The sequence below is a fragment of the Sceloporus occidentalis genome, unplaced genomic scaffold (assembly GCF_023333645.1).
Source record: "Sceloporus occidentalis isolate IW3139 unplaced genomic scaffold, rSceOcc1.0.p SCAF_29, whole genome shotgun sequence".
Lineage (NCBI taxonomy): Eukaryota > Metazoa > Chordata > Lepidosauria > Squamata > Phrynosomatidae > Sceloporus > Sceloporus occidentalis.
The window spans coordinates 11,529,559-11,552,499 of NW_028317009.1; the positions used below are offsets into that span (position 1 = coordinate 11,529,559).

A 22,941-nucleotide genomic window follows, 5' to 3' on the forward strand; every position below is an offset into this window, starting at 1 on the left:
TAAGCCGGGTTTAACCCCGTAGGGACCAGGGCTTTTTCTGTGTTTTTATGTCACCCGTGATGCCCCTACACAACTTCTATATTGTCTGGATTTTTTTGGCATAAGCAGGGCTATATTTGAAGCCTTATTTATAATTGTAAGAAATTTGGTATGAAAAACATCTAAAAGGTAAAAATAAGAATGGGGAAAAAAGTACATAGCTAGAGCCAAAACCACCCCGTGGCAGCAGACGGAAAAGAAGACAACCCCGCATTTATCGGCCAGCCGTTCTCTCCGATCTCTTTCCACTGTGGCGATAACTTCATTTGTTTTCTGTTTTTCAGACAAACATCCCTTTTCTTATATATTTTTTGCCTGGAAAATAAGGGACTGCAGAAGGAAGAGCACCTTATATGTTCAGAAGGTTACATTAGCTGCCCCTCAGTTCATATTACCCCGTAACACCCCCCCCCCCCCCCAACACCATCAAAACGCTAATCTGCAACCACCAGACACTTGCGGCTCCTGCAGATATCTCGCAGTGATGTCGCCGCTGCCGCAGAGGATTCTGGGTATGGTGCGTGGGCTTGTCTGGTGGTTGCAGATAAGTGTTTAATAATGCCTCTGCTACCCCGCCGCTTTTAACCTTTACTGCACCGCAACTTGTGTTATGTCTCCTAAAAAAAGTAGCCATCGAAGTGTATTTCTTGCTGTACGGCGTGGAAAGGGTGTTTGTACGGCCAGATAAACAAATGTCTTACACTTACTTTCTATTAGAGATCTGCGCTCAATGTATATCGACTCACTTTGGGGTCTCATCGGTGACATCACCTGTTCTCCCCCTCCCGCAGTGGGGAATTGTCGGGGCCCTCGCGTTGTACCCTCGGTCGGTGAGTTCCTGGGCTATGGGCAGTTATAGCCCTGTGGAGTGTAACCGCAGGGCCACATTCAGTCTGAGAGCCCCCAGCTGGTAAAATAACCCTGCCGTGATGTAGGGGTACGTCCTGGGGCTGGAAGGATTACAGGGACGGAGGTAATGAGGGTGATGCTGCGCTCTCTCGTGTCATGAGACAGGTGGGCCGGTGCTGCGTGACATCCCGCCAGGGGCCTCGTGGAGATTGTGCGCTCTGTGTGTCTCGTGAACGTTATCGGTGGCTCCCAGGGCACGGCTCGGTTATCTCTTGTAACAGCGCGCTGTACATATGTGTAAAACACACATTCTATACGCTATGACTTCGTTTTGTAGTGTTTTTACATGGTACGAATTAACCCTTTATGGGGATCATCCTTTCAGGTAATAACATCGCCTTGGCATCTCCCTGCCGTGTCAGTCGGCCCAAATGCTTTTTTCTTTTGTGAAGCTGCTTCAATGAGACCGTTGTCATGGATACGATGGACCGGCTTAACGCCTGCTTGCCCTGGATAATGGCTCTCAGGAATGCCCCCTCTGTGCAGTCTGTGGTGGGGGCAGCATTCCTGTGCCCCGTTGAAAGCCGTGCCTTTTCTTGTATGTGTGTACATGCATGTACATGCGTGTGCGTGTGCCTAACCTTAGATTCATTTACTGGTTTAAAGTTCACGAAGCTGTGAAAGTTTCCACGCTGGGGAAATCCTGCCGCCTGAGTGCTTGTCAGGGTAAGTCATGCAGTGAGATCAGACTATCTGTGTGAATGAATGAAGAGTGTTTTTGGAGATACTGGGTTTGCCCCCCTCGGTGGCAGATTTCCCCGCTCTGCTGTGACTCATCTGTGGGGCCGACACGTGCCCCGTCCGCTCACACAATGCTCCGATTCAGAGGCGAACGTGAGAACGGACAGAGAGGAGCTTCTCATCCCCACGCGCTGACATGGACAGAGCGAGAGGCACTGACTGAGTGTGAGTGCATGACAGAGAATCGGCTCATCTGAGTTGGTCTCTGCCGCAAGAGGCGTGGCTATGGGGAGTTTTGGGCACTCCAAGGGGCCCCAACTAAAGACAGGCTGGGCAATAGAGCTTAATCCAGCCACCCTAACCAGAGACAGGCCGTGGAATGGCGCTCCTCCGAGGGACCCCTATCCAGAGACAGCTGGAAAAGGGAGCGCCCTCCGGGGGTCCCCTGACCAGAGAGGCTGAGGAATGAGGTTCCTCCGAGGGACCCCTATCCAGAGACAGCTGGAAAAGGGAGCGCCCTCCGGGGGTCCCCTGGCCAGAGAGGCTGAGGAATGAGGTTCCTCCGAGGGACCCCTATCCAGAGGGGGAATGGCATGGCTTTTGGGGTGTCTTTAGGAGGCGTCTCTGTGGTAAGCGGGGGAGCAGGAGACTCATGGAGGTGAGGAATGTAGCACTGGGATGGCAGGAGCCCGGCGGTGTTCTCAGCACTCTGTGTGTAATCATTACACATAAACAGTCAATAGTGGGGCCGTCTCAGCTTAACGGCACATTACGGGTCGAGCCTGTGTGTAACGCGCGGTGAATCCCTCCTCCCGTGTGATCCGCTGCGTGTTACACGTCTCCCTTCTCCTTTCCTGTAGGTTTCTCGGGAGTTGCTGTGAATCTGCCGACAGGTGGAAGTGGCTCTGCGTGGATAAGGAACTATCTGCCTGCTGGAAGGCGCTGTGAGTTTCCTTGTTTTTGCTCGCATTTGATTGGCTGCACATAGAGATGTTACCTGTGTGTCACACCTGGAGGGGGCTGGAGGAATGAGACCCTTCACACAATAGCAGACGGCTCGTGATCCGGCAGGCTGAGGAACACGTTAACTAAATCCAGAGCTCCACACGGCGCAGGAAGAACGGATTCTCGCAGGTAACCCCTTCCCTGCCTGCCGGGGAGCCCACGCGTAACTCCTTCCCTGCCAGCCAGGAGCCACACGTGATATTTGTTCACTGCTTGATGTATTGTAGTTGTGTTGCCGCACCTGACGCTGTGTGTGTGTGTTGTAGTTGGGTTGCCGCACCTGACGCTGTGTGTGTTGTAGTTGTGTTGCCGCACCTGACGCTGTGTGTGTTGTAGTTGTGGTGCCGTGACTTGCCCCTTTGTGTCCCTGCGTGTGGGAAGCTGCCTCCTCCCCTCTGTCTCCTCTCACATAACAAAGCTTCCCTTTATTGCAGTCACTGCGCTGCTGCTGCGTTCCTGGGCTCAGGGATGTCGCCGGCTCTACTGCTTCTGCTGCCACTGATGCAAGGTAAGCACTACAACTGGCAATGCGCTAACGGCAAGTGGGCTGTCACTGCGGGGTACAGGGGCATCAGTCTTCTCCGCGTGTCGGTACTGGGGCATCGTGTGAAGTAACATTTAGGAGAGGTACATGCGGACATGCGCGACTGGCGCCGTGCTCACAGCTTTTAATGTTGATAAAAGTATGTAAGGCTTCAGTTGGAGGAACGCGCCGGGAAATGTGGAGACAGTCTCTGCTCCTGTGCCTGGAATAAGCTGACGGCGTGCGGGACGGAGGCTCGTGTCTGGCCGTCGTGTCTCCGAATAGCATTCATCTGCTCACCTGCTACATGCGCGTCTATCTTATCTATTTGGGAATCTTGAAGGGGCAGTCGGCAGGGGTGCAGCCGGCGGTGGCAGTGCGGGGGACACTGTACATCGTCGCACAGCGCAGTGTTTAATGGTTACAAAGACGGATCATCTCAAGGACGGATGCTTGTTTCCCGGGGGAACGGACGGTTTGCTGCGGCTGCTCGGAGGCGGATTTCTCATGTTTCTGCTCTGCGGGGTTTAATCGCTCCCCGGCAGGTGTTGCGGGTAACGGGGAATTATGAGTTCTTGTGGTGTCGATGTGCGAATGTCCCGGCTGTTTTCGCAGGACTGGTGCCCGGCGCGCGTGGCTTCTCGCTCTGCGGATGGCGCACGCAGTATGCCGGCGGTGGCGTGTTACGGTACCGCGGAGGATTTGGGGCGGATATCATATCGGTGGAGAATACGTTGGAGGCTCTCATGGTCAGAGGTCCGTTCCTTCCCTCCACCAACATTACGCTCCAGGACCTGCCAGGAAAATACGTCTTCTGCGTGCGCTGGTTCCCCGGCCTCCGGATCTTCAATCTAACGTACGGGCTTCAGAATTACACGTGGGAGGCGAGGGACACGGCACGTGGCGGCAGGGACCCCGCCGGAGAGTCAGCTGACTCTGTGTGTCACAACGAGACCCTCATCATCAACATGACCCTGAACGGGATTAACATGAGCAGCTCCTGTCGCTTTGATGTTCGTCCCCGGGACTGGCTTAACGGTGAGTAAAGGGGTCCCGGAATGCACCCCCCCGGAGAGCTTGCAAGGTGTCCTCATGTGCGGTGCTATAGGCCAGGCAGCCCAAAGAGATGTAATGGCTTGGGGGTCTGCTGCAGCAGGGAAGAGCTAGCCAACACAGCCGGTACGTGATGTAGTGTGTGATACGTGGACACAGACAGTGCTGCGTGTCGCGCTGGGACATGTGAGCAGATACTGCGCTCCATCTCCTGGGGGGGCTGCATGTCTGCGCAAGTCGTTAGTGCGGCTCGCTGCCGTCCTGTTCTCAGACACCAGTACCTTGGTTTGCTAAAAGCTTTGAGTGCGGCCACAGCGGCCCCCCTTATAGCCCCGCTTACCGCGTGTAGCCCTAACCCATGGTACCGGCTCCACACAGAGCAGCCGGCGGCCGTCCCTCTGTGGCAGGAGGCTTCGCTCTGCGGGGAGTGCGAGTTACAGCTTACAGCACACGCTTCATGTAACTTACATGTATTGGCATGCGGTAGCGGTATATATGTTATGTGCTCAGCATTCAGTAGCTGTATTTCTTACATACATGTATTCTTGGCACACAGTAACTATGCATGCTCTTGCACACGGCCCCGTTAAGTGTTCATAATAACCCGATTTGTGGAAGGATCTCATGAAGCAGGGCTTTGCGTGTCTGTGTGCTGCGTTACATGCACCTTTGCCTCCTTGCCATTAATACCCAAGGAATGTCACAAGGAGCAGCCGCCGGCGCTTAGCGTGTCTCATTACATGTTACTGATTTACCCTGAAAGCAAACAGGTTGGAGATAAATTCCCCGTCCAGACAGGGAAGTCGGAGATGTTTGCGGAGCGTAGAACAGAGTGAGGTTACAATGCAGCCGCGCATCGCTGAGTGGGCCAAACACTGTGCAGCATGCGGTGGGGGGGGGCAGAGAGATGGCAGCATGCGGCGGGGGGTGCAGAGACATGGCAGCAGGCGGCGGGGGTGGGCAGAGACATGGCAGCAGGCGGCGGGGGGTGGGCAGAGACATGGCAGCAGGCGGCGGGGGGGGCAGAGACATGGCAGCAGGCGGGGGGGGGGCAGAGACATGGCAGCAGGCGGGGGGGGCAGAGACATGGCAGCAGGCGGCGGGGGGGGGGCAGCAGCAGCATGTCTGAGGGAGAGAACTAAAACTCAGACAGCGAGTTCAGGCGCTCTCTTGGGGAGGTTCAGGAGCCGCGCCAGGACGCTTGCGAAATGTTTCCAGTATCGAGCCAAGGCCACAGCGTCCCCCCCCACATCCTTCCAGTGTACCGCAACACGCCATTGTGTGTATAAAAATACAAGGAAGCCGTGCGACCGGGTGAACAATGCTGCAGCGAGGCGCTCGGTGCTGCGCCAACTCATAGCGCCGCAGGCTGGGAGTGTGCACTCGGAGAAGCGAGTGTGACGTCAATCTGTGCAATCCCTGCAGGGCGGTAACTGTTTTCTCCGTGTTTCCTGCAGATACCCGCTTTGTGGACCGTGAGATTTCCATGCTGGGCCGGTTGCTGGACAGGGCCGGTGCTGTTGGCAGCGGACCCGGGTGAGTTACTCGTCGCGTGTCACGGAGAAGGAATTTCGGGAGGTCGGCGTGTTCCTCGGCGAGCTGATAAGCTCCGGCTTCCCTGCATCGACGACTCGTGTTTTCTTTTACATTTTTATTGTATTTTGGTTAGTAAATAGCCGTTAACCTTTGCACTGCCAAGACAAAGCGGTTTGCAGAATGGTTTGCCGGGCCGGCGTTGTGGACCGGGATGTTCCGGCACCGGTTCTGCCCTCTCTTATGCTGGATCTTTTTTTAGGCTGCGTCGTTGGATCGATGCGGCTCTCTCGCAGGTCCGGTTTGATGGGGAGAGCCACCGTTTTGGGAAGGGTTCGATCGAGGCTGCGGTGTTCACGCTGGGTTCGGTAGATGCGGTAAGTGGGGAGAAAAAACGCATTTTAATGCCTCGCATCAAAGCAAAAGCCACAATTCCACCCAAAACATGTCGTCTTTATCTTGTTCTGTCACTGAAACGTGTACTGTCCACGCGCAGCTGTCTTCCATCCCAAAGGACATGGGGGTCTCCGTGTCGCTGCCCAAAGAACTGCTGCCGGAGAAGGGTCTCCTTCCCAAGAGACTGCACGTGGTGAGAGTGCGCGGAAGCTCCCTGTTCCAGGTACAGTGATGGTTGTCTGGCCCCCCCTCTCTGCTGGTTGTCTGCCCCCCCCCCTCTGCTGGTTGTCTGCCCCCCCCCCTCTGCTGGTTGTCTGCCCCCCCCCTCTGCTGGTTGTCTGCCCCCCCCCTCTGCTGGTTGTCTGCGCCCCCCCCCTCTGCTGGTTGTCTGCGCCCCCCCCCTCTGCTGGTTGTCTGCGCCCCCCCCTCTGCTGGTTGTCTGCGCCCCCCCCTCTGCTGGTTGTCTGCGCCCCCCCCTCTGCTGGTTGTCTGCGCCCCCCCCTCTGCTGGTTGTCTGCGCCCCCCCCTCTGCTGGTTGTCTGCGCCCCCCCCTCTGCTGGTTGTCTGCGCCCCCCCCTCTGCTGGTTGTCTGCGCCCCCCCCTCTGCTGGTTGTCTGCGCCCCCCCCTCTGCTGGTTGTCTGCGCCCCCCCCTCTGCTGGTTGTCTGCGCCCCCCCCTCTGCTGGTTGTCTGCCCCCCCCCCCCTCTGCTGGTTGTCTGCCCCCCCCCCCCCTCTGCTGGTTGTCTGCCCCCCCCCCTCTGCTGGTTGTCTGCCCCCCCCCTCTGCTGGTTGTCTGCCCCCCCCCCTCTGCTGGTTGTCTGCCCCCCCCCCTCTGCTGGTTGTCTGCCCCCCCCCCCTCTGCTGGTTGTCTGCCCCCCCCCCCCCTCTGCTGGTTGTCTGCCCCCCCCCTCTGCTGGTTGTCTGCCCCCCCCCCTCTGCTGGTTGTCTGCCCCCCCCCCTCTGCTGGTTGTCTGCCCCCCCCCTCTGCTGGTTGTCTGCCCCCCCCCTCTGCTGGTTGTCTCCCCCCCCCCCCTCTGCTGGTTGTCGTCTGCCGCCCCCCCCCCCGCTGGTTGTCGTCTGCCGCCCCCCCCCCCGCTGGTTGTCGTCTGCCGCCCCCCCCCCCGCTGGCTGTCGTCTGCCGCCCCCCCCCCCCGCTGGCTGTCGTCTGCCGCCCCCCCCCCCCCGCTGGCTGTCGTCTGCCGCCCCCCCCCCCCCCCGCTGGCTGTCGTCTGCCGCCCCCCCCCCCCCCCGCTGGCTGTCGTCTGCCGCCCCCCCGCTGGCTGTCGTCTGCCCCCCCCCCGCTGGTTGTCGTCTGCCCCCCCCCCCACACTGGTTGTCGTCTGCCCCCCCCCCACACTGGTTGTCGTCTGCCGCCGCCGCCCCCCCCCCACACTGGTTGTCGTCTGCCGCCGCCGCCCCCCCCCACACGGTTGTGGTCTGCCGCCGCCCCCCCCCCCCCCACGGTTGTCTGCCGCCGCCCCCCCCCCCCCCCCTTGCTGGTTGTCTGCCGCCGCCGCCGCCCCCCCCCCCCCCTTGCTGGTTGTCTGCCGCCGCCGCCGCCCCCCCCCCCTTGCTGGTTGTCTGCCGCCGACCACCCCCCCCCCCTTGCTGGTTGTCTGCCGCCGACCACCCCCCCTGCTGCTTGTCTGCCGCCGCCGCCCCCCCCCCCCTCTGCTTGTTGTCTGCCCCCTCAAGAGAGCCTAGAAAGGATCTTGCTGGGTTTTCGTAGGATGCTGCCAACAGCACGATGCTCGGTGAACACGTGATCGGGATCAGCGTGGAGAAAACCCAGATTTCAAACCTGCGAGAGGACGTGGTGTTTTTCTTCCAGCACCCCCCTGTCCAGGTAACGTCCGTTCTGGGCCGGCCAGGCGCCCGTCGTTCTATATCTCTGTATATTTATATTTCACGCTCTGCCCACGGCTCTCTTTTGGATGGAAATAATGTTCGGTTTGCGGTTTTCTGTGTCTAGATTGTGCGCAGCCAATGGAGGGAAATTCCCCAAAAACATTAATAATCTCCCATCTCGACAACTTTGGTTACGGACATTTTTGTGATAAACCCAAACATTGCATGTTGCTAAAAGGCAAATGCTGGGGGAAACCGCCCCCCCCCCCACCAAACTGAGCTGCCCCCTTTCCCCCAGGTGCAGTTGGATAAATCCACTTTCTTTTCTCTCCCCTCGTTAAGGGGTTAAAGTGCACGCCGACCCCCTGGAGGTGCTGATTATCGTCTGGTCTCTTTCGCAGGCAAACTTTTCCCCCGTGTGTGTGTTCTGGAACGGTAAGTACGGCTGTCCCTTCCACGCATGGCACCGCGTGAAGTCCGGCGGTAACGTGACAATGTCTGTCCTCACAGAGTCCGCGTGCGGCTGGAGTACCTACGGCTGCCGGACCATCCCTGCCGGGATCCAGACCCAGTGCAGGTGCAACCACCTCACCTACTTCGCTCTACTCATGGTGGGTCTCACTCTGTCTGACCCAAGGCTCTCCCGACTAGCTGCACCCGCTCTGCGAGATCTTGACCCCTTATATACCCCCCCCCCCCCCCCCACAGAGCCAATCCTCTGTCTTTCCGCCTGTGTGACGCAGAGTTGTGCTCTTGTTGTGCAGCGGATCGCGGAGCCGGTGATATCTGAGGTGCATTTGGTGTCTCTCACTGCTGTCACTTTTGCCGGCTGTACCATCTCAGCAATGGCCGCCCTCTTCACCATCTGCTGGAGTTGCTTTAGCAGGTACTGAGACGTGAGAACCGCTCGTTGAGGGAGTGGATGTTGGTGTTCGGGCCGTGTGTGACGCTGTCGGGGCCCACGCGGTCCACCGGTTCAGGGCGTTGTTGGTGGTCTAACGCTCTCTCATGGCTTCTCGCCCAGGGCCGCGCACTCAAACCCCACTCTGCAGATCCACATGCACCTTCTGGCCGCCGTGTTCCTGCTGGACGTGAGTTTTATGGTGAGCGCGGTGCTGGGGGCGGCGGATCTCCCGCTTTTGTGTAAGAGCTCCGCCATCCTCCTCCACTTGGCCCAGCTCTGCACCTTCACATGGATGGCCATCGAGGGCTTTAACCTCTACCGACTGGTGGTCAAGGTCTTCAATTCCTCGTTCTTGACCACAGGAAAACTGGCTGTGGTGGGCTGGGGTGAGTAGGCGTGCTGGGGGTGGCAGGGTGAGTAGGTGTGTTGGGGGAGGGGGCAGGGTGAGTAGGTGTGTTGGGGGAGGGGGCAGGGTGAGTAGGCCTGTTGGGGGGTGATTGTCTGCCCCTGACCCCCTCTCTGTTTTGGCAGGCACACCGCTGCTCATCGTCCTCGTCATCGCGCTGATGAATTCTGATAGCTACGGCTCTCTCAGTATTGCCGTGGACAGACCCTCCGGCTCCTCGGCGGCCCTGTAAGTCTTCCCGCTCGCTGTGTGATATCATTACAGGGGCCCGGGGCCCTGTTACATGCATTATTTCACTCTTGCATTCTTTCTCCAGCTGCTGGCTCACTGAACCCATTATCCACCACGTGCTGAACATTGGTTTGTTTGGGTTTGTTCTGCTGCTTAACACGGGGATGTTGGTGGCTATGACCCGCTGTGTCCTGCGCCTGGCTCCGCACACCCGGGGGGAGAAGGTCCGGCCCTGCGTCACCCTGCTGGGGCTCAGCTGCATGCTGGGTCTTCCGTGGGGGCTGGCGTTCTTCTCCTTCGGCGTCCTCTACCTGCCCGTGCAGTACGCGTTCAGCATCTTGAACTCCTTGCAAGGTGAGTGTGAGTGGCTGGAGCGGGAGATAGTCCCTGTAAGTGGATAGCGAAGCCGCCAGAACGCGGGGGGGGACATGGGGGGCGGTGAAGTGTCTGCAGATTGCTGTAGCGTGTGAACACTTTTACTCGCCTGATGCTCGGTGATGGAGCATGGACCCCGCGCATGTGTTCGATACAGGTATTGAGTGACCCCACATGCTGCCCCCCCCACGTATGCGACCGGCTCTCAGTAAACGCTCTCTTCCGGAAACGCGCTCCTGTATTATGGAGATAATACACCCGTTGCATTTGTTCAGTAATAAAACAGACCGGCCGCCCAAGGCTTCCTGACATCTCCCCGCTCTGGCTCTAGCAGTTGGGCCGTGGGGGCCGGTGTGACCACAGACCCTCCATCAGGGGCCGTGGCACAGAGATGCAGGTAATGGGCACGGCATGCAAACGGTGCACCTGCCTCCCGAATTGCGGCTTTAGCGGAGGCTCCCGCACGTATATGAACTGCATTTTGTGCTTTAACCTCTTTTCTGTTAACCTCGCTCATTATCGCTCCCGCTTTTTCCTCCTCGTAGGGTTCTTCATCTTCCTGTGGTATTGGGCATTGTCTCAGCCCCACGGAAAGGACGCTTCACGTTCCTCGTACAGCACCGGCGCAACACCGGCGTCCCCGCGGCCGGACCAGAGCGTGATAATGTCTGATCACAAGAAGCTCCTCAGCTGAGGGCCTGTAGGCTGCTGTTACCCCTGCCGGCGTGCGCCGGGCCCTCACGGGAGCCTGCTCTGGGTAATGGACATACCGGCTGCAATCGCACTTTACTTGGAACGTCATCTTAGAGACATGAAGCACAAACCCCACGTTTAACGAGAGCGCTGTCTCTGGTGGGAGTCCCGCGTTTCTCTGTACCCCGCAGTCAGGGGCCCGTATCCTGGGTCTAGCGTGACTTTGCTGGGGCTATGCCTTGACTGATGGGGGGGGCAGGGGCAGTGCCCTTCTCACATTACTTACGGGGTACTTTGGGGGGCGCACTTCACATGGAAGCCCTTCTGAATCGGGTCCGTTTGTGTCCAGCCAGCAGTGCTCCTGTAGTTCTCTTCCCCCATATCAGAGTTCTTTAAAGAAGTAGGGGGGATTTGGGGGTTCTATCCTGGGTCAGGCATCCATAGTGACACATCTCGGCTCCGGGCAACGAGTCAAACGTCCCAGGGCAAATATCTGAGCCAGCGGCCCGCAGCAAACACCTTCCGGGAGAAGCACCGGAGAGCCGGTGACGTGGGGGGTATGAGGCACGAGAGCTTTCAGCCTTCGCCGTTAGTCGCAGAGCCCCAGGTATGAGTGACGCCCCCCCCCCCCCCTCACCCCCCAAAAATACTTTATTTACCGTCTTTTCTCTTATCTGCTGTTATTTATAATGAGATTTTCTATAGAGATTTAACGATTGCAGTGCTATTGGAATGTGTATATATTGGCAGTGAGCATGTAACCCGTGTAATAAACAGGAAAAAAAGCATTCCCGTGTACGTTCTGCCCACGAATCACAAACGGCGCGTTTACCCCCACGAGCAGCCATTGCCGCCTGTAGTGTTCCTATAATGGCGTCTCGTTGGGGACGCGGAAACCATTGTGTGAGAATCGGCCGCTTCAAACAAGCTTTATCGGCCCTGTCAGCAGCCAGTGATTATCTCTGCCCACCAGCCCCTCCTTCAACCCCTCCCCCTCCAATTACCACTCTCCCTCACCCGGGACGGGGTCATACAGGTATATTACGCTCCTGCTCCTGTTACAGCTCTCCCTCACCCGGGACGGGGTCATCAACTATAGAACGCTCCTGTTACAGCTCTCCCTCACCCGGGACAGGGTCATACAGGTATATTACTCTCCCGCTCCTGTTACAGCTCTCCCTCACCCGGGACAGGGTCATACAGGTATATTACTCTCCCGCTCCTGTTACAGCTCTCCCTCACCCGGGATGGGGTCATCAACTATAGAACGCTCCTGTTACAGCTCTCCCTCACCCGGACAGTCATACAGGTATATTACTCTCCCGCTCCTGTTACAGCTCTCCCTCACCCGGGACAGGGTCATACAGGTATATTACTCTCCCGCTCCTGTTACAGCTCTCCCTCACCCGGGACAGGGTCATACAGGTATATTACTCTCCCGCTCCTGTTACAGCTCTCCCTCACCCGGGACAGGGTCATACAGGTATATTACTCTCCCGCTCCTGGCTGAGGTCAATGACAGCTCCTGGTGTTTGGTTCGGCCAGCTCTCTGCCGACCCCTATGTAAATAACACGGGGGGGGGTAAATAAATCCCCGGGAGGGCAGGAGGAGCCCCCGTCCATCACCCCGGCACTAGATGTCTCGTAAAGATAAACAGCGCAGGTTACGGCTTCTAAAAAGACACAGGCGGCAGCGATGGAGGGTTTAAAGTATTTCTTCAGGGGTTTGTGTAAGGATTTCGTGTTCTTAGTCCTCCCCTTCTCTTCAGTGCTTTAGCAGCCGCTACCAGACAGAGCAGATGCAGCATGGCACCGGCGGCACCAGCGGACTGACGTCTGCCGAGAGAAACAGGCACTTAGTAGAGCAGCCCCTCCATCCCCTTACATGAAAGGTCAGTGCGGAGCGAGATGGCACGGGACTAACAAGCGAGGCTATCAAACAGACAGGGTGACCGGCTCATCCCCGAGGGAGGAGGCTGCGCAGGGCAATTAGACTAGTCGTCCGTGTAATATAGCTGCGTAAACACAGGTGTCCTAACACTCTGCCTGGCAGCAGCATTGTTAAAGCCCAGGCACCTCCGATCCCGGGCAGGTTAACATTTCCGCCATAACCAGAAGGTTTACCGGAGTCGGGCGATACGGCCAGGGCGACCTCGTCAGGACGGGCGAGGAGGCAAATGCTCCCCGCAGGAGGCTGGGGGTCACGCCAAGTCGCCACGCATGGAGCCTGGGATTATTCGTCACATACGAGGCTTTCAGTGGCCCAGCGTAAGCTTTCATGGCCGGTACAGCGGCTCTGGCGACGGTGTCTGCACCGGCCTCATGAGAAATGGGAAACCCGTTGCAAGGCTAACGGCGATTGACGGAAAGGGGCACCGGTGCCGCGTTCCTCCGGACGGCCGGTACCTTCGGGCGGCTGGTGCCGTGGAGATGCACCTCCAGACGAAGTAAAACATTTGCAGGGAGAAGCGGATCAGGGTGTTGTCTTGAGACGTCATTCTCTCCGCGGTGACATCGCTGCCGTATCTGCAGGAAACAGCATGCGCGCCGTGAGCTCTCCTGGCAACCGCCACGGATAGAGTCTGGGACCCGAGATACGACCGACCCACCCCGGATTATCTACGGGAAACGGCACCGCGTCTCACCCGTTGGAAATGATAGGGTGGCTCCGGGGTGGCCCAGCACCCCTCCAGATCCGGGGTAAAGGGCTTTTGTGCTCCGTGCCCCTGGATCTGCGGCTGGGCGGAAAGCTTGTGGGAAACCGGGAGGGTCGGGGTCCGATCCTAGGCCTCTGAGAACTTTGTCGAGGGGTAGAGGGTCATGGGGTCATGTGACTTGAAATCCCTCCTTGACCATGAGGGTCACCAACCTGCATGCAAACAAAAAACTACGTTACAGCGAACGGCTGGAGGAAGCCGAAGCGACAGCCACATCTCGGATACCCGGTCTGTGGAAGAGAAGTTCGAGGGAAGCGAGCTGTGACATTTCCCACTCGGCTGGGCCAACCCACTAGCCTGAGGGCAACCCGCTAGCCGCATTCCAGGAGCCGCATATAAATGCTATCGTCTTCTGCAGAGCTGCCCCCTGCAGGGTATGAGAGATACAGCGGCTTCCCTTCGCTATATTTAGACACGGCACGGGGCAGCACTTCAGCGGCGGCTTCCAGCAACATACAAAAAGCACACGCGTGGCTAATGTGCCCAGTGTTGGCAGCCTAGTGGCCTTCTGCACGACAGCTCAATAAAGCTTTTGTTTACTTAAGAAACATGGAAAATATAACCGTTCGCTCAAAAAACAGCGGAGCACAAAAGGATATGGTATTGCGGTACGTGTTATGTGTCCGCATTCAATCTGGCCAGTCCCTCTTTGGACCCCGAGTCCATGCGTCTCCACCCTCTCCTCCCCGATGCCCCTCTCTCTGCCCCTGATGCCCCTCTTTTCTAGGAGGTCAGAACGTTTGCTGGGTATGAGGGGATCGCAGGGTTCTACGGCCCTAAAAGCCCCGATAATGTGTATAGAAACGTTTATACATTAAACGGGATAAATAAGCCCATTATTCTTCTTCTAAATGCCCCACTCAGTGACATAAATACCCCGTGATAGGGCACAAAGCCTGTGAAAAAGCCAGGGTGAAGCCCGTGTGTCTGGCGTGAGGGTTTGAAGTGCTGGGAGGTATGAGCTGTGGTTACTGGGTATACTGGGTATACTGGAGAAAACGAGCTTTTATTTGTTAATCCGGCTTGTTACAGAATTACTGCGACTCGGTTACTATGGATAACAGAACTACACCTCCCAGCAGCCCCGGCAGCACTTCCTGCTTCCTGTGTTAGGTTGCCCTGGTAACAGCAGAGGTACAAACAGTGTGGAGACGGGTACACTTAGCAAGGTATTTCTTAATACAGCGTATTCTCTTTGAGAAGATAATGTAAAGCTTGCATATATGTACAGAACATACGTGTAACTTCCCTGTGTGTATACCTACAGCATGCGTGTAACTTCCCTGTGTGTATACCTACAGCATGCGTGTAACTTCCCTGTGTGTATACCTACAGCATGCGTGTAACTTCCCTGTGTGTATACCTACAGCATGCGTGTAACTTCCCTGTGTGTATACGTACAGCATGTGTGTAACTTCCGTGTGTATACGTACAGCATGCGTGTAACTTCCCTGTGTGTATACGTACAGCATGCGTGTAACTTCCCTGTGTGTATACGTACAGCATGCGTGTAACTTCCCTGTGTGTATACGTACAGCATGCGTGTAACTTCCCTGTGTGTATACGTACAGCATGCGTGTAACTTCCCTGTGTGTATACGTACAGCATGTGTGTAACTTCCCTGTGTGTATACGTACAGCATGCGTGTAACTTCCCTGTGTGTATACGTACAGCATGTGTTATGCATGTTTCATTCCACACGTCACAGCAGCTCTTACATGACAAAGCGTGTAATGGACCCGCCTGCAGAAACATACCCATAGGGTCCAGTTGTGTCCTTTGCAGGTGTCGGCTGGCGGAGACAGAGGAGCAGGAGATGTATGTGACGGAGACGGAGGAGCGGGACGAGCGGGAGATGTATGTGACGGAGACGGAGGAGCGGGACGAGCGGGAGATGTATGTGACGGAGACGGAGAAGCGGGACGAGCGGGAGATGTATGTGACGGAGACGGAGAAGCGGGACGAGCGGGAGATGTATGTGACGGAGACGGAGGAGCGGGAGATGTATGAGACGGAGGAGCGGGGGCAGACAGGCGGAGGGATCGGGGAGGACCTACTGACTGAAGACGAGCTGCGTGATTTGCAGGAACAGCTGTCTCAGATTGAGCTGCCCGGCTCCGGCCACAGGTAGGTGGGAATACCCCCAGCGGGGCAGATACAACACCCGTGACACATGCGGGCAGAGCAACCCAAAGCGGCATCATGGCTGTGACATGACGAGGACTCGCCTCCTGCTTTCTTCATATATATATGTGTGTACACTGCGCATTAAATGCATATATGTATATGTCATATGCAATGCGGCGAGCTGTCTGCGTGTTGGTTCTGTGTTTCAGCGAACCCCTTCCCCCTGACGATGACATCGAGTTCCCCTCATCCTACAAAACCAACTCCCACAAGGAGCGGATCTTGCTTGATCTAGCGGAAAATTTCTGCCGTCAGTACGCGCACCTCTACCCGGACCGGAAACCCCTCTTCACCTGTCCCCAGAATGAGTGTGGGGTGGAGGTGAGTGGAGGGGTTATGGGCTGAGTGAGTGTGTGTATTGAGTGGGTGCTCTCACTGTGTGTTTTCTGGCGGACTGTTTGGAAGCCCTAGGGGGGTAATCCACCGATTTTGTGCCGGCAGAAGTTTGTCTGCACCACTCTGCGCCCGACTCTCCTTCCGTACCCGGAGCTGTACAGCTGGGATGGCTGCGCCCGCTTTGTGTCCGAGTACCTGGCGATGCAGCCCCTACACCCCCCGCTGGAGCTGGTAAGGTTCTTCCACGTGGCTGCGTCTCGCCCTGCACCCTGTATTCTTTATGCCATCGTTGTTATCCTGTCCAATGACGGAATTGTCTGCCCTTTCTCCCCCGATGCAGCCGCGCATGCTCCTCTCTTCTAGCACGGCCCTGCAGAGGCAGCAGGGGAGCTGCTTTGATTTCAGCGTGCTGCTGTGCTCTCTGCTGCTGGGTGCCGGCTACGATGCGTACTGCGTCAGTGGGTATGCGACGCGGGAGATGTGCCTAATGGACGAGAGCCGAGACATCTGCCCCCTGCGGCATAAACCCAAAGAGGTGAGAATCCCAGGTTCCTGCGCACTCTCCCTGCCTGCTAACCCAAACGCTTCATTTAGAAGGCAAGCCCCCATCTCATAGCCAATACACATAATCCTACTGGCCTTAACCAGGTCCTAACCTCGCTTTACCTCATGTCCTTTCCATATGTTACGTCGAATCTCTTTGGATAAGATCCCCGGGGAGCCCCCTGTGAAGCATCACAAGAAGTACAGCGTTAAAGCCCCCCGACAGCTGATCAGTAACTTTGAGCTGCAGCAAAACGCCAAGCAACAAGAGAAGATCCAGCAAGGCCTTCGCCGACAACGCCAGGAGGAGGAGCAGCGCCTGGCGGTGAGCAGCAACATACCGGCAGGTGCCAGTAACGTACCGAGCCGGTCCACGGCCAGCAGGTGCCAGTACCCAGTGCAGGGTAACGTACCGAGCCGGTCCGCGGCCAGCAGGTGCCAGTACCCAGTGCAGGGTAACGTACCGAGCCGGTCCACGGCCGACAGGTGCCAGTACCCAGTGCAGGGTAACGTACCGAGCCGGTCCACGGCCAGCAGGTGCCAGTACCCAGTGCAGGGTAACGTACCGAGCCGGTCCACGGCCGACAGGTGCCAGTACCCAGTGCAGGGTAACGTACCGAGCCGGTCCACGGCCGACAGGTGCCAGTACCCAGTGCAGGGTAACGTACCGAGCCGGTCCACAGCCAGCAGGTGCCAGTACCCAGTGCAGGGTAACGTACCGATCCGGTCCGCAGCCGACAGGTGCCAGTACCCAGTGCAGGGTAACGTACCGAGCCGGTCCACGGCCAGCAGGTGCCAGTACCCAGTGCAGGGTAACGTACCGAGCCGGTCCACGGCCAGCAGGTGCCAGTACCCAGTGCAGGGTAACGTACCGATGCGGTCCGCGGCCAGCAGGTGCCAGTACCCAGTGCAGGGTAACGTACCAAGCCGGTCCGCGGCCGGCAGGTGCCAGTACCCAGTGCAGGGTAACGTACCGAGCCGGTCCGCGGCCGGCAGGTGCCAGTACATAGTGCAGGGTAACGTACCGAGCCGGTCCGCGGCCGACAGGTGCCAGTACCCAGTGTGCGCGGCCAGCACCCAATGTAGGGTAACACACTGAGACAGTCTGCGTCTGGCAGGTGCCAGTACCTGCTGCCAGTAAATGCCTTTGTAGCCCTATAAGCATGGGGCCTATGAATATAGGGTTTTTTTGTCCATGTGATTGCATTAAATACTTCCTGGTCTCCCGTGGCAGGATGCAGAACAGCCCGGGCCGGATCCTTTGTATGGACTCCGGGTGCATTGCTGGGTTTTGGTTCTGTCTGGGAAGCGCGAGGTGCCGGAGGATTTCTTCATTGATGCGCTCACCGGGAAAAGCTTCCAGACCAAAGATGAACATTTCCTGGGTGTCGAAAGTGTTTGGAATCATGAGAACTACTGGGTTAACATGCAGGACTGCCGCCACGCGTGCAAGGTAGGGCGATGTACAGGAGACGCTGGCTCGGGACCCTTTGATGGGGTAAATTTTACAGAGAACGGCTAGGCAGGAAGGGCAGGTAATTGCGCCTCTTATTTCTCCCCGCAGGACATGAGGTTTGATTTGGCCGATCCCCTGCACTGGGAATACATGCTTCTGAGTGCCTCCAAACCGCTGCTTCTCACCCCCAATGCGGAGCAGGAGGATGAGGAGGAGGATGAAGACCCGGTAAGCTCAGGACATGGAAGATCAGTGAGATGTGATTCAGGTCTGACAGACGGCCAGGGAAAAAGATATCATTGTTAGCGGAAAGATGGCTCGCGCTCGGTATCAGACTTACAAAACCTGCGCTGTAGCAATGGGCTTTAGTGTGTGCTCCCCCCACTCCACACGCTGTGTGCTCATGTATGAACATACCACAACATGTATGAACATACCACGGGGCGGGAGGCTCCCCCTGTAATACAGATTATTGCTCTGCTTGCAGGACCAAGACACAAAGCCGGTACTACAGATGCCGCCATCTTGGGTCCTTCCCATTGTGATAACTCCAAAAGGTGAGCGTCGTGCTGCTTCCTTCCTAATCCATTATTCTAAATGAAGCCTGCGGGGAAGGAGTTTCATAAACCCAGAACGGCTGATCCTGTCTCCTTACACCTCAGGGTGAAATAATGTTTGTCATTTCGCTCTCAGACTTTGAGACTCGCTGTCCCCAGGGCAAGAAAGTTCTGCAGTACAAGAAGACCAAGTTGGAGAAGTGGGCCCCGTACCTGCAGCGGGATGGACTGGTTTCCCGTCTCTCTCTTTACTTGGACAGCGAGTGTAAGTCCGTCGCTTTGGGCTGTGAGTCAAACAATGGACAGCCGCCATGCTCATTGCCGTCCTTCGCAGGCTCTCAGGTGGTAGAAATCCAGGACTGGTTTCAGAACAGGCAGGACAAGCTGGATATGAGGCGTCGGGAAACGCGGGCCAGGGTGACTAGCGAGTACTTCTCTCCTGGACGCAGCGATGCCTTGAAAGGTAATTCTCACATTCGGTGGCCCATTTTATTGGTCTGACAGAAATTTCCACAGTCCGGTCAACTGAGTGTCTGAGTGTGCTGGAGTGTAATGAGTGTGTCGTTCCCTGTCTTTTAGTCCATGTCTTCCAGTCTATGGCTCCGGAGAGCGAGCGCAGGATGGTCTTTTACAGCGAGTCGCGTCTAGATGGTCTAAAGACGAGAGACGAGAAGGCCACGGAGATGACGGAGACGTTTCAGGGCCGATCAGACTTCCTGTATTACCGGCAAACGCTGTTCAGGAAAAGGCCTAAGAAGGTGGCAATAGCAGGAGGCCCCGCGGAGGCTAATCCCAGACCCATTCTGGTAAATGCCGATGTTTATTCTGTTGTGAGAGAAGGAAGCGAGTGCGCGCGTCTTCTCGTAAGTGTTCAGAGTCAGTATAAAGAGAGAGCGCAGCTTAGGGGGAGATCAGCTTCAGAATGGGGTCCTGATCCTGCTGCCGAAGGTGCCGACCGGCGCTGTACTAAAGCTGTCCATGTCCTCTCTTCTCTCCGAAGAAAGTTACAGAGCGTTTCCATAGGAATGAGGGGAAAGCAGCCAACGAGGATGTGGCCGAGCGAACCTTCCTGCTCACCGAGGATCGCATCCAGGTCCGGTGTCACCGGGCAGATGATCGTATCACCACCTCGACCTGGGACTTCCTGAAGCCACCCAATTTAGGAGAGAAGGGCGCGCGTGTCACTCTGACTCCAGAGACCTGTGCCTCCTACCAGGTGACTGTCTGCACCGGGGACAGCGGCTTCATGGGCAGACTGGGTTTAAAGCTTGTATTTAGATGACATTTGTGAGGCCATCTGTGTCTTCATAGGTGTACAGAGGCCCTTTATCACTCCCATCACTCCTGTGCTCCAATGGCCATTTATCACTCCCATCACTCCTGTGTTCCAATGGCCCTTTATCGCTCCCATCACTCCTGTGTTCCAACGGCCCTTTATCACTGCCATCACTCCTGTGTTCCAACGGCCCTTTATCACTGCCATCACTCCTGTGTTCCAACGGCCCTTTATCACTCCCATCACTCCTGTGCTCCAATGGCCCTTTAGCACTCCCATCACTCCTGTGTTCCAACGGCCCTTTATCGCTCCCATCACTCCTGTGTTCCAACGGCCCTTTATCACTGCCATCACTCCTGTGTTCCAACGGCCCTTTATCACTCCCATCACTCCTGTGTTCCAACGGCCCTTTATCACTCCCATCACTCCTGTGTTCCAATGGTCCTTTATCACTCCCATCACTCCTGTGTTCCAGCGGCCCTTTATCACTCCCATCACTCCTGTGTTCCAACGGCCCTTTATCACTCCTGTGTTCCAACGGCCCTTTATCACTCCTGTGTTCCAACGGCCCTTTATCACTCCCATCACTCCTGTGTTCCAACGGCCCTTTATCACTCCCATCACTCCTGTGTTCCAAAGGCCCTTTATCACTCCCATCACTCCTGTGTTCCAATGGTCCTTTATCACTCCCATCACTCTTGTGTTCCAACGGCTCTTTATCACTCCCATCACTCCTGTGTTCCAATGGCCCTTTTAATGTTCCCATCACTTCTGTGTCCCAATGGCATTTAGACTGCCAGAGGGTCCGGGACCCTCGGGGGGGCTCTCAGCCATTGTCATGTGCTTTAGAATGCAGAAGGCTCTGTCCCCCTCCTGGCTTCTCGTTGCCTGTCAGGGTTTGGCTCTGTCTGATTCTGGGAATGTATCGTGATTCCAGGTGGAGCCCCGTGAAGCGGTCACCAAACAGCTGTACGTGTACGAGACCCTGATCCGCCTGCAGCGGGGGGAGCTGGATGCAAAGGAGGCAGTCCGGAGGTCAGAGGCCGAGGTAACACGGCGAGGAAGCTGCTTTACTTACCCCGTTCCATGACTTTAGGGGGGACCGTAAACCCACCATAAACCCACCTACCCCTTCCTGGCAGGTTCTGAAGATCTTGGCCGCCCGCACTCAGGAAGAGGCCTGTCCTCGGCTCACCGTATCCATTTACGACACAGAACGAAATGAGAAGAGCAAGGAGCAAAGAGAGGCCATGGTAAGACCGATCCAGAACGGCCCTGTAGGAGCAGCGTAACGGGGTGAGGGGGCTGGGGGTAATTGTTAGTGGTAGGCAGAGAGTAATGGGATTCCGTCCTGAAGATCCACCTCATGCCGTTCATTCTCCATAGTTGTTCTTCTCATTGATTTACCTCTACCAGGAGAGAGTGCAGCGGGAGGACAGCGAGCTCCGCGCCATGCTGGAGCTAGACTACCTGGCACCGTACCTGGCCCAGCTCGGAGACCCCGTGAAGCTGAACCGAGCGCAGGCACAGCAAGTAAAGGAAGACTGTCTGAGGGACCTGAAGCAGAGGCTGATCGAGCAAGCAAACCTCATCCAAGCTCGCTTTGAGAAGGTACCCGCAGCGGCCGTCTTTTACAGCGTGCTGGCTGAGCGATTATCCCAGTAAATCTGTCGTGTGGCACCGTTTGGCAGAATGCGGGCCCTAATTTGGCATCAGCTCTGCCAACCCGAACCCATCGCTGCTTCTTGGGGCTGGCACAGCAGACATTTTTATATTGTGAGGCGTTTGCTTTCCATTTGCATGACGTTAAAATACTGCTTGTCGTGTATATTGTATCACCCCCAAAATGTAACTATTGGGTCAGTATCCGCTCCAGCATGAGATCCAGTGAACAGGTGGGACGCCTTCCTACTAAACCAGGGCTCGCCTCTCTGCCACGCTCTCTCCAGGAAACCCAGGAGCTCCAGAAGAAGCAGCAGTGGTACCAGCAGAACCAGCTGTCCATGACCAAGGAGGATGAGGAAAGCTATCTAGACTTCTGCTCAGAAGCCATGTTCCGCATCCATATCTTGGAGACCCGACTTAACAGGTGCCTGCGCACGAGCTCGAGAAACCCCAGGGGCCACAACAAATCACTTCCTGGCCCATAGGGTTTTGCAAACGGAGCTCAAAAGTCCGAAGCTCACCCTAGCGATGAATGTATTGCCAAGGCACACGTTGTACTTTGCGTTCAGTGTAGGTCACCATGCCAGCGCCGCTGACCCGTCAGCCCTCTCGGCCCTCGGGCGCAAGCAGCATGTGAAGACTGCAAGGGAGTGGGGAGCAGAAGAACTGTAGAGGGGAAAAAGTGTGATTATGTTACCGTATGTTAGTGTGTATGTTACTATGTGTGTGTAAGTATCTTACCGTGTGTATGTTAATATGTTAGTGTGTGTAAGTGTGTTACTGTGTTGTGCGTATATTTTACCGTGTCTGTAGTAAGTATGTTAATGGGCCGAGCAAACATACTAGGCGTGTGCTTGGGACGCTCTGTGGAACCACGCGATCTGATGTTAGTGGCGCAGCGTTGGCACGGGGCGCAGCGTTGGTATGGAGCGCATCGTTGGCATGGGGTGCAGCGTTGGCACGTGGCGCAGTGTTGGTACGGAGCGCATCGTTGGTACGTGGCACAGCAGTGGCTGAACATGAACACGTGATACTTACACGACTGCATGAATAACGTGTCTTTCCCTGTGCAGACACAAGGACCTAGCGCCCAAGAAATACCTGGCTCTGGAAGATCAGCTAAACAAGGACCCGCGGCTGAGTGAGCAGCTCCTCTCCTCATAATTCCCTGTATCCCTCAATAAACATGCCTTCCTATGCACCCTTTATTGTCTGCCAAAGTCGCATTAAATGCACAGACCTGTGTGTGGGATGTTGCAGCATGTGGACAGCACGCAGCGCTGATGGCATGATCCAGACACGTGGTGCCTGGCAGCTCCTCGGCTCGCGCTGTTTAACCATCAGCCGCTTGTGTGATGTGCACATGTTTACATGGCTTGTCAGGAACGCACATATGCAACAATCCCTCTGGAGTGTCAGCTCATGAGCCGAGCCTTCTTGACGTTATGTGTCAGTTTGTCACTGCTAAGCAGACATGGCTCGGAAAGACTCCCTAGCGCGTGGGGAGCGGCAGCAGACAGAAGCTGTGGGTTGGGGTCCTTGTGCTCGAGGTGTTGGCTCCGCTGAGTCTCATTACCTGCGGTACACGTCGCAGACTGTATAATGCGC

The 22,941-nt window shown here is 56.5% G+C and overlaps 2 protein-coding genes across 2 annotated transcripts; both read left to right on the plus strand.

The window, feature by feature from the left end:
• Window positions 1–3,606: 3,606 nt before the first annotated feature.
• Window positions 3,607–10,597, plus strand: LOC149299365 (adhesion G protein-coupled receptor G1-like). The gene is made up of 11 exons (XM_089486365.1): window positions 3,607–4,195; window positions 5,668–5,746; window positions 6,006–6,120; window positions 6,240–6,362; window positions 7,869–7,985; window positions 8,389–8,598; window positions 8,752–8,873; window positions 9,012–9,277; window positions 9,423–9,525; window positions 9,614–9,882; window positions 10,449–10,597. Exons 1-11 carry the CDS (start codon window positions 3,607–3,609, stop codon window positions 10,595–10,597), a joined length of 2,142 nt encoding a protein of 713 aa, XP_089342491.1.
• Window positions 10,598–11,155: 558 nt separating this feature from the next.
• Window positions 11,156–22,497, plus strand: LOC149299366 (dynein regulatory complex subunit 7-like). The gene is made up of 24 exons (XM_089486367.1): window positions 11,156–11,203; window positions 11,661–11,741; window positions 11,828–11,905; window positions 11,992–12,159; window positions 12,366–12,455; window positions 12,712–13,043; window positions 13,129–13,296; window positions 15,099–15,440; window positions 15,650–15,821; window positions 15,942–16,067; window positions 16,177–16,371; window positions 16,546–16,704; window positions 17,614–17,832; window positions 17,944–18,063; window positions 18,338–18,392; window positions 18,529–18,657; window positions 18,727–18,855; window positions 18,972–19,198; window positions 19,393–19,608; window positions 20,606–20,716; window positions 20,811–20,921; window positions 21,085–21,279; window positions 21,618–21,757; window positions 22,407–22,497. Exons 1-24 carry the CDS (start codon window positions 11,156–11,158, stop codon window positions 22,495–22,497), a joined length of 3,702 nt encoding a protein of 1,233 aa, XP_089342493.1.
• Window positions 22,498–22,941: the final 444 nt, after the last annotated feature.